Source organism: Accipiter gentilis, chromosome 10 (genome assembly GCF_929443795.1).
Source record: "Accipiter gentilis chromosome 10, bAccGen1.1, whole genome shotgun sequence".
Taxonomy (NCBI): domain Eukaryota; kingdom Metazoa; phylum Chordata; class Aves; order Accipitriformes; family Accipitridae; genus Astur; species Astur gentilis.
In genome coordinates, this window is record NC_064889.1 from 11,253,169 (window position 1) to 11,272,108 (window position 18,940).

Here is an 18,940-nt window from a genome sequence, read left to right on the forward strand (position 1 = left end):
AAATCTCTAATGAAAGAAGAAAAAGATTCAAAGAAAATGACAACTGTATTCAAAGCAGGGCTTTATAATAAATGGAAATCCAACTTCTCTGTAAGTTTGATACCCAAGTTAATTTTTAGTGAATATTTTTGCTTTATAAACAGTGGTTGTGATTGTCACCGTTGCCTTTTTTACAGAGGAACTCCAAATACATTAGTTGAAGTTGATGAGGAAAAAGTATTATACTAGAAAAACATATGATGACTACCATAATGCAGAGATACAAGACAAATGTTTACCATATTTTGTAAGAAACCTAAATGGAATTGGAAGTTTCGTATTTTTTTGTGCAAATTTCTAGCCACACTGGCATACTTAGGTGTTCTTATTCAAGGTTTGTGTATATTTTCTGTGTTAACAAACTGGGAGTAAAGACAGGATTGATAATAAAGTAGAGAGCAAGTAAGTGTAAACAAATAGGTGCTTTTCTTCGTGTTCTTACTGGAAGTAACTCGGTGTGGGAAATAAAGCAGATGTCTGAAGTTCTCTGAACTTTCTGCTTTGTCAATATAATAACCATTTTATAGAGGCTTTACTGAACCATGATTTCTTTTGCTGTTTTGTTACATTGGATGTGTAATGTAACACACAATTGATTGGAAATTGCTATATTTTTGGGAAGTTTTTTTTCTCCCAAGATAAATCTATAGTAAGTTTTATTTAGTAACTTGATATATTTTTATTTTAAGGAACAAGAAATGCATTAAATTTCTTTTTAAAGTCTCTCTGTGAGTTAAGAACTTTAAAAAATAATCTGAATGCGTAACAATAATGAATACTCTGTATGCCTGGTATGGGAGAAAAAATAAACTGGCAGCTGCAGCCAGACAGCTCTCTTCTGAAAATAACTACCAAAGTCATGCAGTAGTGTAACAAGTAAGACTTCTTTTTTTTTCCTTCTGTTTTTGTACTCTTCAGGTACTTTCTCAATTTTCTTCAGAATTAGTATATTTGAGAGTACTTGAAAGGAGTGAAAGAAACACGAAACATTGTTTTGCTCAGTACTTGAAGAGAATTAGTACCAAAAGATCCTAATACGTGTCTTCTCAAAAAGAACCCATGGTGTTTTTCTTGAATAAACTGTAGTTCCTGTGCATGTAATGATTCAGAAATGACTTAACTGACTGAAACATGTCTTAAACAATTATGCTAAGACAAATTTTAAACTTGGTTATTGATTTATTGGCTAGCCGTGTGTGTGTTTTAGCTAGTCTAAGAGCTTTCTGTCTGGCTAAAATAGGTGTGTACCTAGCAAAGCCATATTTTCTCCAAGTATAAAAAAGAATAGGAAACATACAAAAGACTATATCTTCATTCTAAACTTCTTTTTTTTAATTCCAGAATAACAATTTGTGAGTTAGTATAGTGTTCTATAAAGTCATGATTTGGATTCTTCTGTTTATTATTTTTTTTCAAGAGAGCAGTGAAATTACGTATCTTGCATGTTAAAAGAATCTACTTTTACTTGCAGTGTGCTTTGAAAATGTCTGAAAATTCCAGTGACAGTGATTCATCTTGTGGCTGGACTGTCATCAATCATGAGGTACCCCATCTCAAATTAATAAAGTTCTGTCAGTTTAAGACTAGCCATATGCAGTAAAATATTATTTCAACTTTGTAGTTTTTGTTTTGTGTGGATCTTGCATATTAACAGAGAATATAGAAGAGATTTATAAATAAGAACACATAAAACTACTGTTTCAAAATGTGTATCCTTTACTATAGCTGATACAAATTTTGTTATTTAAAATACACGTTTTTTCTACAAAGGTTTTACTTTGAAGAATTGCTAAAATTTTAGTGAGATGCTCTCCTCTGTTCCATCTTCCCTGAAAGCATTGACATTCTATGTAACTTGTCTGTTGTTGCTAATATAGGTGGTCTTTTCCTTCCAAATCCTTCCACCCTGCTGAAAAAAAAAAAAGTAAATATCTGATGGACAAGGGAATGGTTTCGTGATTTCTCCAAGTCTTTTCTACCACTAAGATAATCTAATCCTAGCTTCAACAGTTGCTGTTTAGGAACAGCCCTCTGTCCTTACATTCTATCTTTCTCACTATGAAAAAAAAGGATGGACAAGTTTATGTTCAATGACTAGAATATTAGAAGGTGGCATTTTCAAGGCTCATGCGAATGCTATAGTTAGTGCATAACCAATTGCTTTTGTTCTTGACAGGGACAGTCTCTGTCTTTGAGTTGAGCCTCTGAGCTCAGGAGGTTGAGGACTGTCATAAAGACATCTGTAAGACGTGGTGCTTCTCTAATATTTTGTATTGCCTCACTCTGCTTACAGAATGCATAGGCAGTTTGGAGAAAGATGCGCATAGACCTATTGGGTCTTATTTGCACCATTTGAAGCACTTCCATTTGTGTGGATGTATTGGGTTTGTGTGGTAAGGTTTGGGGGGGGTGGTGGTTACAGGGGTGGCTTCTGTAAGAAGCTGCTGGAAGCTTCCCCTGTGTTCAAGAGAGAGCCTATACCAGCCGGGTCTAAAACGGACCTGCCGCCGGCCAAGGCCAAGCCAATCAGTGATAGTAGTAGCACCTCTGGGATAACATATTTAAGAAGGAGAAAAAGTTGCAGGGCACACAGAAATGGCAGCCGGAGAGAGGAGTGAGAACATGTATGAGAAACAACCCTGCAGAGACACCAAGGTCAGTGAAGAAGGAGGGGGAGGAGATGCTCCAGGCGCCAGAGCAGAGATTCCCCTGCAGCCCGTGGGGAAGACCATGGTGAGGCAGGCTGTCCCCCTGCAGCCCAGGGAGGTCCACAGTGGAGCAGATATCCACCTGCAGCCCGGGGAGGACCCCACGCCGGAGCAGGTGGGTTCCCAAAGGAGGCTGTGACTCCATGGGAAGCCCTTGCTGGAGCATGCTTCTGGAAGGACCTGTGGATCTGTGGAGACAGGAGCCCACGGAGCAGGTTTTCTGGCAGGACTTGTGACCCAGTGGAAGGGACCCAAGGGTTTCCTTGGCCCTATTGTTCAGGCAGGAGAGCGCAAGGCATAAAATACTTAGAAATAACCTTGATATTGGCATCCTGTGGAGGAGGAATTCATATGGCAGTGCAGGACTGAGCTAGTGGCATCAACTAAGAGAATGTTGTGGGTTTTTTTTCATGGGGCAAACTGTCACTGAAGAGGTATCTTCCATAAGGAAATATACAAAAGCAATCTAATTGTTGTGTAAGTGTGGTGGGTTGACCCTGGCTGGATGCCAGGTGCCCACCAAAGCTGTTCTATCACTCCCCCTCCTCAACTGGACGGGGGGGGAATATAACAAAGAGCTTGTGGGTTGAGATAAGGACAGGAGAGATCACTCACCAATTACCATCATGGGCAAAACAGACTCAGCTTGGGGAGAATTAATTCAATTTATTACAAATCAACCAGAGTAGGGTAATGAGAAATAAAACCAAATCTCAGAACACCTTCTCTCTACCCCTCCCTTCTTCCCAGGCACAACTTCACTCCCAGATTCTCTACCTACCCCCCCAGCAGCACAGTGGGACGGGGAATGGGGTTTACGGTCAGTTCATCACATGTTATTTTCTGCCACTTCATCCTCCGCAGGGGCAGGACTCATCACACTCTTCCCCTGCTCCAGCGTGGGGTCCCTCCCATGGGAGACAGTCCTCCACAAACTTCTCCAACATGGGTCCTTCCCACAGGCTGCAGTTCTTCACAAACTGCTCCAGCATGGGTCCTTTCCATGGGGTGTAGTCCTTCAGGAGCACACTGCTCCAGCGTGGGTCTACCACAGGGTCACAAATCCTGCCAGAAAACCAGGCTCCTCTCTCCACAGATCTACAGGTCCTTCCAGGAGCCTGCTCCAGCGTGGGGTTCCCATGGGGTCACAGCCACCTTTGGGCACCCACCTGCTCCAGTGTGGGGTCCTCCCTGGGCTGCAGGTGGATATCTGCTCCACTGTGGACCTCCCTGGGCTGCAGGTGGATATCTGCTCCACTGTGGACTTCCCTGGGCTGCAGGGGGACAGCCTGCCTCATCATGGTCTTCCCCACGGGCTGCAGGGGAATCTCTGCTCCGGCACCTGGAGCATCTCCTCCCCCTCCTTCTTCACTGACCTTGGTGTCTCTGCAGGGTTGTTTCTCTTACACGTTCTCACTCCCCTCTCTGGCTGCAGTTTCTGTCTGTCCCAGCAACTTTTTTTCATTGTTAAATATGTTATCCCAGAGGTGGTACCACTATCGCTGATGGGCTCGGCCTTGGCTGGTGGCGGGTCCATCTTAGAGCTGGCTGGTATTGGCTCTGTTGGATACAGGGGAAGCTTCCAGCAGCTTCTTACAGAAGCCACGCCTGTAACCCCTCCCTGCTACCAAAACCTTACCACACAAACCCAATACACTAAGGAAGTTGTGATGGTAGATTGTGTGGCAGCAGGTGGAAAGAACTAACAGACTGTGTGCAATGCAAAAAACTGTTCTTGGTTTAAAATACTTGTTGTCTTTTAAGACCTACTCAATCGATGTGTGCAGCTCTATCAAATTTGTATAGCTTCAGTTATGTTTCTGTCCATCTTTTGATCTCTGCTGTAGCTTCATTTATTACTTTTATTTGGGATGAAATGCTAGAATTCCCTCATTCTTCGATCGAGTCTTCAGATACAGCTATTTGTAAAGTCACTATTATGTCTGTGTAGCCCTGGTTTAATTTCTGTGTCTATGTTTCCTATTTTCTGATGTTTGGCCAGTTGTATAAACTGACAATGGCTTTATTAAAACAAAAGTAATTTTTAATTCCTAGTAGAATAAAGCTTGAGACAAAAGAAAAAAATGTGAAGCAATTAAAGGTCTGTTGGTATGGGTTCATTGTTGCCTAGGTGTCTACAGGGTAGGCGTCTGAATATGATGGTTTCTAAGTTTGTATTGTAGAAATTAAATCAATACAATCAATGGAGTCTAGAGAGCAGTATGCCAAGGTCAGCATTTATATTTGATCAAATGACTTGCTGTTGACTCCACTGACTGTATGGATTGTAAAGCTGCCTTCAACAATTTGCTCAGGTGCAGAAACTTTAAAGTTAGATAAGACTAATGTTTTGTCTTACTTTCCCCTAGCAGTGAACAAGGCAGGCCTAAGTTGCTCAGAAACTTGAGAGGCCCCACCTCTTGGTATGGACCTCCAATACACTTTTTTCCTTTAGTCCTGAGGATTTTTGTATCTCTTCAGATTTTAGCTGATGTGTGGGTGTAGTAGTGGGGGTGGTGGGGTTGTTTTGGTTTTTTTAAGTATCTAGCATTGACTTGTGAGCCAGAATCCTCAGAGCAAATGGGTTAACTATTTTCCTGGAATGACAGTTACCTGTTGGCTGGCTTTATCTTCTTGTTGCCTGCTCCAAAACGTTTTCAGGGAACAGTACTTGAGGAGGAAAATTCATAGGAGGAAAATAGGAAATAATAGGAAGAGATAATGGGTAGTGATCAGCTGTTTCTCCTTCACTGCACATTCCCCTATTTGCAGATTATAACGAAAATCTGGGTAATTCGAAAGGCAAGCCATTACAAGCCTGTCATACTCAAGTTTTGAAAGCTCAGTTCAGTTTCAGAAGTGCAAGAGATGTGGTTTGTGACTTCTAAATGTTGGGCCATGGTTTCATTTCTGTTGGCAGCAAGGTGGTATTTAAGAGATGGTTAAAACTTCTTTTCCTTCCCTTGTTTTGGGTTGGATGACAAGTTGGGAATCCCATCACCAAAAGAGAAACAGAAAACTCGCTCACTCTAGTCCTCAAGACCAAGTGGGATACAGGAGTGCACAGGCTGCCGGACTTTACAGACTTCGCATAAAAGTTAAAGGATTTAGGAGGTGGCTACAACAGTTGGGTTACTCAGCTGTGAATTGCGGACTTTATTTTAATACTTGAGATGGCTATTTTCCACTGTAACTGAAAATGAATTATGCAGTCTAAATAAATTAACATAATACAAGATTATAGGAAGGCAGGGATTTGTCTAGCCAAAGCAGAACAGTTTTCTGTGGTGTAGTGATTTTCTGTTCCCAGTTATTCTTCCCCGATTAACAAAGTAGAATGAATGGGATGGCTAGATACCCTTCACACACTTGTTATCCAGGGAGGGGGTGACATGTGGACTACTGTATACTTCAGGGAAATGATGTGGGTGTTAGGAAGAGGGTAAAGCTAAGGATTAGGCAAATTTAGAATACTATAGTATTACTTTCTCACATATTATTGTGACCTGTATTGATGATGACATAACAGAATCAGTTTCTGGATTTGCTTTGCCATTTACAATGGCACTGAGTTAAGAGGGGCAAGAAATAGCAATTGGCTAGATTGTGATTGCAGACAACTGACAGCTGTGTATGCTGAAATTAATATCTGAACAGAGAAGTGATGCTGTGTATCATTGGACTACTCTTAAGAAAGGATTTGCTAATTTTGTGTAGGAGTATAGGAAAAGGAGTGTAGTGAGGAGACAATACCCTTTCTCAACCTCTATTCTGTTGATGAAATGGAAGGGTCATGTAGGTCTAGCAACTGAGGAAGTGAATTGGAGAGTTCAGACAATCAGACCAGACTGCACATGTTTAAAAAAGGATGGCTTACCTTGTACTCAGCCCAGTTTCTTGGTATTTCAGCTAAAATTTTAATCTGTTTTAAGCTATATTCCTGATGCTTGCCTTGTTGTGGAGCCTGGGCAAACTAAGTTTTTGTTACTCTCTTTCTTCTTCACAACTTAAGAAATGACAGTAGTGGTTCTAATTACACCAGAGAAAAATTGTCACATAATAAATCTATATACCTATCTATAAAACCCATCCAAGCCAAAACCCCCATATGATTTTGTATTTTCTTTCCTGAGATTTCACTCAGATTTTAATAAATTAATTATAATTCAGTGGTGAATTTCTACAAAACATTTGAGATTAAAATTGTGATACTTTAAGTAGTCAAAAGAAAAAATACAAAGTATTTGTCAAATTACTAAAGCAGTTAATTTTTGAAGCCTTTTGAAAAGGAACAGAACTTTGTAATGTGATTGTAGAATGTATCTTATGCAACTCTTTTTGAGGTATGTAATCTTTCTGAGGTACAGTCTCTTCTTAAAAACAAAAGCATACATGTTCGCTTGAGTCCTGAAATGAGGCATCTAGGAAAACTGATCTGGAAGTATTACTACTACTGTAATTTCACACCTGCTATTGCAAAAATAACTATCTCTGTTTACAAAAACAGCTCAAGTTATTTATGGATCAGAGTGACTTAGTATTTTTCAGTTATGTTTTGCATGTTTATAGTTTTCTGATAACCTTACTTGTGTTCCATCAGTTCTTTTAAATAAAAATTACAATATGAAGATTAAATATTTAGAGTTGTCAACGGTATTGCTTGCCCTTAGTGCCCTGCAGTCTCTGAGTGTTGTTTATCTTCAGTTCCTGTTTTGTTCTGAGGTTGTTGCTGACTAGCAGCTGACTAATAACTAAGACTCCTTTGTGGATTAAAGACAGAAATCCAATTTAGAGATTGTTTTCCTGATGTCAGAGATGTACTATTAAGACAGCCACTCAAATTTGAGATGGAATAGTGTTATACATTTTTTTCCTGGTAGTAGTACTTGCTAGAGTTTGTGGTGGTACACCTGAAGTTTTGTTTCGGGGAGTGTATGTGTATTTACATACAATACATGGACATATGTGCAATAATCAGATTCCATATTAAAAACTCATTTGACAACCTCCTCTGTTTCTTTAAAGTCTATTTAATAAATAGGTCTAATAAAGCTAATAGAACATAGTTATTTAAAATACTTAGCATAGCTGTTAATTGATGCCTAAATTGCCCCCCCCCCCCCCTTTTTTTTTTTTTTTTCTTTCCACCCCTAGACTTGTCCTCTGCCTTTTTCAGTCATGGTCATAAGTATTACTGACAGTTGTTTCCTTCTAGTTAATTACTTGGTATTTCTCTTGTTTTTCTTTGCTTAAAAGCTTCTTCAGTTTTAAAGGTTATTCTTCTCTTCCATTTTTATTATAAATGTTCTGTTTTCTTTGTAACTCTTTCCTTCTGCTTTACTGATGGAAATCCCAGTAACAGTAATGTTTTCTTAAAACTCTTCAACTCCAGGGTTCTGACATAGAGACAGTGACTTCAGAAAATGGAAGCACAAATTATAACCATGAATTTGTTTCAGAAGAATATGTTTCTTTGCAAGAAGAGGAGCAACCAATTGATTTGCAAGGTAAGATATTAAAAGAGGAGCAGTTCAATAAAATAGGTAAGTATCTGTTGTAGCATTGACACAAAATTAGTATTTTTAATAGAGTTTGTATACTTTGTAGGCCTCTGTCAAAGTACTTGCTTCATCAGTGTTATGGAAAGTCATCAACTTTATAAAAGCATTTTTTATTGAAATAGATGAAATGAATAGGATGTCTTTCATTTTGTCAATAGTTTTGATGCACTACAGAATAGTATGCACTGGTGTTGCTGGAAGATAGTTCATAGAAGTACTGTTGATAAAACAAATATTCCTTAATAATGTCATTGATCAAATAAGAGTAATTTGGAAGGAACCATCAATGCTGTTACACCTGAAAAATAACATTGTGGCACTGTGTTAGCATTTCTTGAGTTGGAAGTGAAGTCTGGTGCATATTAATATAATGAAAATTCACTCATTTTAATTACTAAATTTAATGCTCAGTTTATTAATCTTGGTATGAGAACACAGACGTGACAGGTTTAGTGTGCAGTTGATTAAATTTGAGCTTGGCCATGTTTCCAAATTCATAACATCTCCTTGTTGAAACAGGACAAGACACTTAAACTCCAATGACTACCTGGAAAATATTTTAATTATCCTAGCATACAAACGTACTGTATCAACTTAAAATATAGTGTTGGTTTTTATCTAATTGTGCTTTTCATTTATAGGTTACTTGCATTATGATCAATGTGAGGATTTGAATTTAAGTATTCTCCAAAACATTGTATTACATAATGACAAATGGGATTCTGATATTTGTTAGAGGAATATTAAAAATGAGATTTAGTTTATTTTTAGAAAACCTTCCCTGATATGAGTACACAATAGAAATGTCATAATTATTCATATTTTAATATTATATGGGAGTGGGCATAATTTGTGGTTACTGGTTTTAATCCCATGTTTGGTTTTTTCCTCTTTTTATTTATATAGCTCAGTGCAACAATGACGGAGAGATACCAGTGGTAGATAATACTCTCTCTGCTTTTGAGAAAACTCAGGCAGTTCCAGAGGTAAATCATATTATGTTATTCAGAAGGTTCTGTAAGCCACATCAGACAATACCAAGCAATGTTTTGAAGGCATTAAAATAAAGATACTGATTTTTCTTCTTCTTAAAGTGTTAAGAATTCTTGCTATTTTTTTAAAGTACTTTATATTTTATGTATCTGAATATTTTTTTACATTGTCCATTTCCCTAGGGAGAGAAAGAAAAAATCCCTGATGATGGGTCCTGTATTGGAACTATTAGCGATGATTCTGACATTGTTACAATTGAAGCTCCAAAACCAGAAGAAACTCAAAGTCAGGAGGAAGCTCCACCTGATGGTGAAGAAGCTCAAAATTCAGAGGATTTTAATATGGGTTCCTCCTCTAGCAGTCAATATGCATTTTCCCATCTAGAGACTGGTAAGAGAAATAAATTACTAAGCAACTGTGTGCAAAAATGTCACAGGAAAAAAAACCCCAAACATTTGCTTAGGGAACCTTCTTTGTGTGGAGAGGGAAAAAAAAAAAAGGTCTTGTTCAAGTATTTGCAGTCTCTGGGACAACTCTAGTTGCCCTAACTCTAAAACTTTGTCCAAACCTGCAATCTTCTTGGTTGAAAGTGTCCTCTCCCATTAAGTGTTCACTATTTTAAATAGAAAGTATATTTCTAGAATATTTTTGAGAATTAAAATATCTTTAAGTTCATAGAATAATTGTAGAGTTTCTCTTGGCAATTTTTTTTACTTTTATAGAGTTGGCATAAACGACTAGCAACTGGGAGAGAATTGATTTTGTGGTCATGATGACTAGTAGCAGCTTACCTTCATAGCTACATAGAATATACGTATTTTTTTTTAAGATACTCCCAGTACCTGGTAGAAATATACAATGCATGATATTCAGGAGGAAGGATATGAATATTTGGCCAATTAAAAACAACCAACCACAACCCAACAAACCCAATCAAAAAAACTTAACTGTTGTGTTACTCTTCTCTAGTTCTCTAGTCTTCCTTTTTAATTCTATTTGGCTCCTTATTTATAATCTTTTCTGTTCTCTTTATTCTTTATAACACTCTTGTATTACTGATTTTGACGTTTCAAAGTAAGTTTATTACAAGAGCAGGATTTTTCTTAAAATACTGTTTTATCTTAGAAGTAGAATAAAACATTGTTAAACGTTCATGTATCTGTATAGTATCCATTGGAATCAGAAAATGACAGCTTAGCATCTAATGACCAGTGATGATTCGTAACAAAGCTGTTGCCTTCTTTAAGTCTTCTGGATGACTTAATTTTTAATTTAAATTTAGTTGACTTTCTTTTTTCTTTTAGGGCTGAGTTCTAAAAATGCCTTTTTTTTTTTCCTCTCCATGTTTTTGTACACAAAAGTCAGTTGGCTGGAGAAGCTGAGGAAGATTCCTGATTGTGTAAGGGGATGGGGAAATGAGGTGAAAGAGCATGTGTCTCGCAGTCTTCCTTTCCAAGGTGGTGTGATTAAATTTGATCAGCTTGTGTAAAGCTGATTGCTTATGGCTTGCATGGAGTGTTCTTAAAATTATCAGTAGCAATCTGACTTGATCTTGTAGTAGTGATATTCTAAACAGATGATGAAAGCCAGTCCTCACTGAAGAATTTGGCTAAGCTGTCAGTGTTTTATTTGTTTTTTGAAAAATGTTAAACTTACACGTAAATTTGGAATGGGCATAGTAAGCTTTGTAATACATTTTAATATGTCTGCTTTGACAGTTTAAATGAATGGGTTCCAAATCTATGTATGACTGGCAAAAAGAATTTCTTCCTTCTAACTTAAGCAGATTTCAGCGTGGTCTTTAGTGCTGTGCATCTGATTGACCAAGTATCAGAAAATGTCTGGAGTACTTTTGTATTTATTTTAAATGTCAAAGTTTTAGCAGTCAAAATTTTCATGCCACTTTTTGGCAATGGAAATCTTTGCCATCTGCCCGCTTCTTGTTGAGTTTTCTGTGGTACTGGAAAAGGATGAGCTTCAGATTTTCCTAATGTAGGCACTAAAACATTCTACAAGGATTTTCTGCCATTTTTACTTGCAAACCAATTCTTGTTTAGGCTGTCTGCACCATGCAAACATAAATGTTTTAATATTGCTTCATGAATGAAGTTAACTAGCAGAAGCACTTATACTGAAACAAATTGCATCTAGGCTTGAGTTCTGTCTGTGCAGAAACGTCAAAGAAAATCATGTTCTTAACTGACATTGTTACTTCATGTGGTTTCTAGTGTAGATCTGACACTTCAAAATCATAGCAGAAGCTAGAATTTTGGACTGCTATTGTGGTCACACTTTGTTTCATTTTATACTCCTTTTCATCCTGTGAATATTAGAGTAGAGCTTTATACTGAATTCTTACAGCAGCTGTAAGGCAGCGTCATTCTTGCCTGAAAGTGTAATGAATGCTGTTGACAACTTGCCAGTAAGTGCTTATGAATGGCTCTAAGTGTCTTACAGCTTTCTCTCTTTGCTTTCCAATTGTCTATTTTTTTTTTTCCTTTCCTATTCTTTGTTGTCCAGTGTATATCAAAGAATCTCCCATTTGGGTAGAAGCAGCTTGTTCCTTAACCACTTTTGTATTCCATATGTAAGCTTCTTCAGTTGTTGAAAAAACCCTAAAAAATCCAAATAAGCAATAACACCACCAGTCCTATGTAGTATGTCCTGTATCATCCTTTATAATGTCTAATGTCTGCATTCTACTAAAAATACCTCTCTCCTGACTAATTTCTGAATGCTTGTCTTTATTGTTCAGGATTGGGGAAGTATGCATCTGCTTAAATGACTGATTCTAAAATAGTGTCCTTTTCTGCCAAGCAATATAAATTCATTAAGAGGCTGCATGTCAAGTAGCTGTTTAAGTGATTTGTCTTTATTGCAATGTCTGCTTGGTCAGTCTGGTTTGACTAATGGTCTAAAATGGATTATTTTAGTAAGAGGGGAAGTTATCTTTCATTATCTGACATGTTGCTTGTCCACAGAGTCAGAAATTAGACATGTATTCCAGATACTAATTGGTAATCTTTTCTGGGGTTGATGCAATCACTTCTATTAAGTTGGAATTTATTTTAAGTGAAGAATCTTAATTGGTAATGCTTTTTATAGCTAACGGCTAGCACTGCTTGGTATTCTTGTCTATTCAGTGATGTGTGCGTGGCTTTGCCCAAACAAATGATTTTCAGTTGTGAAATGTTAGGACAGTAACTCTGTATTTATATGTTTACATTTGAGTGGTGATCTCTGATATAAGAATAAACAACTATATTTCTAGAAGGGGCATTAGCATTGTGTAATTGTGGGCATCAAATTTAGTGTCTGAGCAGGAGCGCTTTGTCATGTGCTGGAGGCTTCACTGATCACATTGAATCTATTTGAGGCATGTGAATTAGGTATGGGAACATAGGTATTTGAAAGTTTCTTCTTCACCCTGCTGCTGCTTCCCCTTGATATTTGCCTTACACTTGAAAATGATGCTTTCAAAGGAGGGAGATTAAATAATCATTACTTATATACTGGGTTATATAAATTTATTTTACAGTACATGCAGCAAGCATTTGTGTCGCTAATAGCAACAAGCAATTACAGCTTTGTTGTTATTTTCCCAGTTAGAATATATGGCTTCTGGGCCATAGGAACATGAACGTACAAATGGTACCATAAATACTATTTTACAAAAAAGCTATTAAAAATATTTTTTATGGTTAGAAATTGTTCTTATCTCAAATCTCAGCTGATTCAATCTTCCAAAACATCAGTCAGGTATAGAAGCGTTTTGGATTCAGAGTGCTAGGGAGGGACAAACACAAAAGCACCCAAATGGTTCTTTTCCTGTGCAGTAGTGGTTGAAAATGGCTTTTTTGAAAGGTGGATAAAGATGTTAATAGATAGTATATGGTAGATACTAAAAGTAAACAAAATTACATATTTAAATAAATTTGAAATGCAAAACTTTGAATATTTCTAACAAACAAATTAATGGACCTTTAATGGAATTTTTCTGCAGCTGCTTGTAGATCACAGAATGAAGTTTTTTGAGAGAATATAGTAAAACCATGTCTGTCTTAGGAAGCTTTCTGTTAGCAAGCCTTTATGTTGCTCTTTTATTATTAATTAGTTCAGTCTCAATGTCTGTTAAGAGAAGGAAAACTGAATTCTTAACCTTTCTACTTCACAAGAATTTACAGAGGCAGTACATGTAGATGCTTTAAGAGGCAGGATTGTCTGAACGAAACACTTTCTAATGATGAATGATAAGGTGTGGGGAAGTACTGTACAGTTTTTTTTGCTGGTGATTTCTTGATCTCTATCTTTTCCTTTTAAAAATTGATTTTTTTAACTTCAGAGATCAAGCATTCCTTGCATAATATCCAGCATAAACTATCACACTGAGAATTTTTATTTTGTTTTATTAATGTTCTCCAAGATTTATGCAAAATATATTTGGCATTTATATGATGGATTTTGGTAGTCAAACTGATTTTCAAAACAATTGATGCATTTTAAACACTGTTTTGTGTTGGGTTTCAGTTTTTTCATCTCGGGCTAGCAGTGATGAATCAAGTAGTGATGAAACTAGCAATCAGTCCAGTCCCACAGTACGAAAACGTCGGGCTAAGAAGAGGCTGATCTCCAGCTCTGAGACTGAGGGTGGGTCACCTGCTGCACCGGAGTCTGAACCTCCCAGAGAAGAGCAGCACAAACGCCAGTTCAGTAGTGGCCTTAACAGATGCATTGTACTAGCTTTGGTGATTGCAATCAGCATGGGCTTTGGACACTTCTATGGTGAGTTTACAGAACACAAAATACATAGAATCAACATCTTACTTAACAAATACCATTTTATGTGAGACTTTTTTTTTTTTCTTGTTGTCTGCTAGCAATCTAAACCTAAAAATGAGAAAAGACAACTACTGATGTATGGATAATATAGGGAGGCCTTCAGTGGTGCAATTTAATATACACTACTTTAAAATTAAAGTAAATAAAAAGAAATTAATTTTTGGTTGCCCTTCCAGATAGAATTTCTTGTTGTTCTCATAATGCAGTGTGTACCCTTCTTTTTTCACATCTTTTCTTTTGAAATAAATTTGTGGTAATGCTTACCATTTCTAACAGCATTCAGAGAGTTATTTCAAGCTTTTGTTCTGTATGTGCTCATCTGGTAAATGTAGGAGCAAGGCATACAGGAGTTCATAGTATCAATGTTTTTCTCTCTTTGGTAGAGAAAAATATGCCGTAGTTGTCCTTGCAATTCCAGAGTGGCTTAGGGAATCCAGGATGGCAGTGATTTTCCTGTGTTTGGTGTGTTGCCTAAAGTTAAGCATTACACAGTTTGTTACTACATTTAACAAAACAGTAGAATTGATTCCAGATCTAAATCTATGTAGTGCAATCCTGACCTTCTAAGATAAATGTGTTATGATAAAAATGATAGAGGGCATTTGTTTTTAATAGTAATTTTTCCTGAGTGGTTTTAGTTTTATATGAAAATATGCCTTCATAAGACTTCTGATTCAATTTGACATTGGGAATATGATTCTAATTGAATTTGATTTTGACTAATTGTTAGGAGTTTAAATTTGACATTTATTTGGCGATTTATACTAATTTTCACTTGACCCTGATTACTTTTTTTTGTTCTTAGGTAAACCTGAAGGTAAGAGTCATGAGTAATGTATTGTGGATGCTATGCTTTGCATTCAGATTTACTTTTAAAATTGTGTGTGTGTATGTGTACACACACATCCATATATGTATGCATACTTACATTTAAAAAAAATATGAAGGCTTAAGAATTACTAGTGTATGAGGTATTATAGAAATGACTAATCCAGTTATGTAAAATACTTTTTATTTAGCAGCTGGAGGTAGTAGTAGCTGGTGTAAAAACTGATTGATGTATATTGGCATACTAAAGCAGAGAGGAGCACAATGACTAGACCAAACTTTGACAGTGCTTTGTGGTGGTAACTTGAGGTTTCAATTCTGTTAATCATTTCACAATGTTTAAATTTGGGTTAATGATAAATACTATTCTTTTAAAGAACTTTGTGATCTATGGATGAGAAATACATTTTGGAAATGTAGTCAGGGTCCTATCTTTATTAAGGGATTCACTTTGACTTGTTCATTCATTGAGTCTGTACTTCTAAATAAAAATGCTCATCACTGATGGCAGTGATGATGGCACTCTCAGCAGAATGAAGGCAAGTCTATGTGGCTTTAGTTTTTGTTTCTTCAAGTGAAAGTTCTCCATGGTTATGTGATAACTAGAAAGGAAATCAAACTGCTTTCCATCTTCCTGCCTTTTTTTTTTTGTTTGGTTTTTTTAAACACCAACTTGCAAAAAGAAATCCATCTCTCTAGAGAACTACTTTGCATTTTTGTAATTCAGCTTGGAATGAATGTTTTCCACAGCAGTTTTTTAATGCTGGGCTAATTGCTAATTGTTGTGTAAGAGGATTGGAAGGGGTTACTTTTTCTGAAATTACTTTTCTTTTCTTTTTTTTTTTTTTTTTTTTTTTGATTAGTATCAGGGAAGTGTTTTCTCTTTAGCTAGAGCTCCAGGACCCCTTTAAGACTTCTAAAGAAGTAGAAAGCAACGATGATTAAGTTTTAATCAATAACTGTATCCTAATCAGCATTAAACTTAGTTACTGGCTTTATGATGCTCTAGGAAGGAGATGTGAAGGAGGGCAAGCTTTCCAGGAAAAGAGGTAACTGGAAAAGCTAAAGTTAGGAAGCCCTTGATAGAAGAATGTCTCTTTATGGACATTCAGATACTTAATTTTTTTCTTTAACCAGAATCTGCAGAAGAGAATGTTACTGTAATGCTAGGGATTTAGATAGATTACTTAAAGATTCTGAAGCATAAGGTGACTTAGAGTACCAGCTGGAAACGTAAACCAATTACTGAGGAGTGGTACCTCATTACGTGCATTTTCAGTGTCTTTGATACCCTTTCTGTGTTGCTAAATGTCATTTTTGCTTACTGTATCTAAATTACGATTCGATAAGCACAGAAACAGCATTTTAAGTGTTTCTGTAATTCAGGTTCCTCTTAACACGAACCATTTACACTAAATGGTGATTTCAGATGCAGTCTTTAGATTCTTAGGATCAATGGACTTCTTCAAAAGTATCTATAAAACATAAATATGAAAAACAGATTTACTGTCAGTATACTTAAATTCAGTTATGCAAGGAACTGTGTTTCCAATAAATGTTTACTAGGACTCTGCAAATTTAAAATCATTGCTGTAAAAACATTGCTTTCCCTTAGCTGAATTGAACTACTGAGGTTCAACTTGGTTTAATAGAGCACTGTTTTTAAGTTCATACTTGACAATACATTAAATAGAAATTAAGAGAGTGCAAAAAATTCCTCAGTGTAATAGCATTTATAGAATTTTGTCTGTTTAATAATACATCCCCCTGCCTTTAAATACAGAAATAGAACTCTGCATATGCTGCATTGGTTTTGAAAGAAATGCCTAAAACATGCTATTGCCATCTGCTGTAGAGTCAATTAATGTGACTCTTAAAAGCAAAGAAATAAAACCTGCCATCAGTGTTAGGATTTACAGAACATGTGTATAGGTAGGGAGGTACCAGTAAAGAGGTTTTATTTGATGGAAAAAATTGGTGGCTAGTACAACGAAGATATTTTTTCAGAAAAATCATGTCTCAGCCTTTATCTGACAATTGAAAAATAGTATATTTACTTACTCTTTAGCCTTCACTCATGGATAAGAATGACAAGATAGGGCCTGCAAATACTTGCTGCTTGTGAGCAGTGTGTAATAACTGTGTTTCTGCATGACAGTTTAAATACTGTGCTAATATCCTCTTATTGATGTAACTTTATTTAGCAGTAAAAGTTGTAGTTCTGAAATGGATAATGCATGGACTAATGGTCTCCCTTTTATCCTGGTTGGCTTGCATGTTACTAAAAAAAATGACGAAGAAGTCACATATATCGTTTCCTGCATAACTTTTGTTGTTTTGTATCTAACTTATTTCTATGTAGTGTTCCAAAATTCCTTCATTTGTTATCAAATAAAAGACAGTGTAATAGTGAATTTTTGGGTCCGTTTGAGAAATTGTTTGTTGTTGGAAGAAACAGAATCAGTATATACCAATCTGGTGTTACAATCTTTATTTTTTACAGCTAAACAGTTACTAGTAAGTGCTGGGCAGAAATTGTAAGGTAAGAATGCTGTTGAATTGGCAGAGAAAATGAAGATGATGCTTAGGTTTGTCTGTTCTTCTATTTAATGTAAGTCAGACTATCAAAACAAAGTTTTGGGTTTTTTAATCTTTGTAGGTACAATACAGATCCAGAAACGTCAGCAGTTGGTGACAAAGACACGTGCATTAAAAGATATGAAAGATGACCTTTACCAGTGCCAACAAGAGCAAGGAGATAAATTGCATCATAAAGTGGGGGTAGGTATGAGGTTACCTGGAAGTCATTGGGTTATTCTGTTGTTATATGTGTAGTTTACACAAAGTGAAATTAATTTATCACACAAATCCATTACATTTTTTTTCTTTAGTAAGTTCTTCGAGAACATAATTTTTCTTTCCCCTGAATTCTTGACAAAGATTTTGTATTTTGATGAAATTTGTTATTGGAATGTATTTAAACATACTGTTTTTTTAGGTATGTTGTCTAGGAGTTATCCGGACACAGACTGTCTTTCCTTATGACATAATGCCAGGTTGTCATTAATTGTAGAATGGTTTGGGTTAGAAGGGACCTTAAAGATCACCTAGTTCCAACCCCCCTGCCATGGGCAGGGACACCTTCCACTAGACAAGGTTGCTCAAAGCCCCATCCAGCCTGGCTTTAAATGCTTCCAGGGATGGGGCATCCACAACCTCTCTGGGCAACCTGTTCCAGTGTCTCACTGCCCTCACAGTAAAGAATTTTTTTCCTAATATCTAATCTAAATCTACCCTTTTCCAATGTAAACCTGTTACCCCATGTCCTGTCACTACACTCTCAGTTAAAGAGTCCCTCCCCATCTTTCCTGTAGGCCTCCTTTAAGTACTGGAAGGCTGCTATACGGTCTCCCTGGAGCCTTTTCTTTTCCAGACTGACCAACCACAACTCTCTCAGCCTGTTCTCATAGGGGGGGTGCTCCAGCCCTCTGATCATCTTCATGGCCCTCCTCTGGACTTGCTCCAACAGGTCCATATCTTTATTATGGGGGCCCCAGAGTTGAACACAAGTAATGAAGACAGCTGAAGTAGAACATGCTGGTAAAAACCTATTATAGGTTGAACCTAAAGGTTTTGTGCATTTGCTTTCTAAATTGTAAGTGGTTATTAATTTTTTAAATACTTAACCTGTACTTCTAGTTTTTTAGTGTTAGATCATTCAGAGAGAAGATTAGGGAGTGCTTTGTGTGTGTGTAACTTTTTTTTTATGTTACCGATAACAGCATTTATACATAATTCAATATCCTTAGTTCTAGAGTTTGTCAAGGATGCCAAGAGACTGGGGAGATCCTTTTGTGTTAGGATATAGTTACATGAACACATGGTTTCAGAAACAAATTTGGTTCAAAATCAGTTCCTGAATTTCTGTCCCAACTGTTGCATGCCCCTGCTTCTGCTAATGTATTTGGCTTT

General features: G+C 36.7%; 1 protein-coding gene across 4 annotated transcripts in view; it reads left to right on the forward strand.

Moving 5' to 3' along the window:
- The window catches only part of CCPG1 (cell cycle progression 1), a 29,471-nt gene that overhangs the window by 3,442 nt on the left and 7,089 nt on the right, over positions 1 to 18,940 (forward strand). For all 4 annotated transcript variants that reach the window (XM_049812804.1, XM_049812803.1, XM_049812802.1 and 1 more), the window contains 7 exons: positions 1,511 to 1,582; positions 8,140 to 8,254; positions 9,215 to 9,294; positions 9,484 to 9,691; positions 10,663 to 10,758; positions 13,829 to 14,083; positions 17,628 to 17,749. In XM_049812804.1, coding sequence (XP_049668761.1) covers positions 1,523 to 1,582; positions 8,140 to 8,254; positions 9,215 to 9,294; positions 9,484 to 9,691; positions 10,663 to 10,758; positions 13,829 to 14,083; positions 17,628 to 17,749 — 936 coding nt within the window. In that variant the 5' untranslated portion in view covers positions 1,511 to 1,522. The remainder of the gene's footprint in view (positions 1 to 1,510; positions 1,583 to 8,139; positions 8,255 to 9,214; positions 9,295 to 9,483; positions 9,692 to 10,662; positions 10,759 to 13,828; positions 14,084 to 17,627; positions 17,750 to 18,940) is intronic.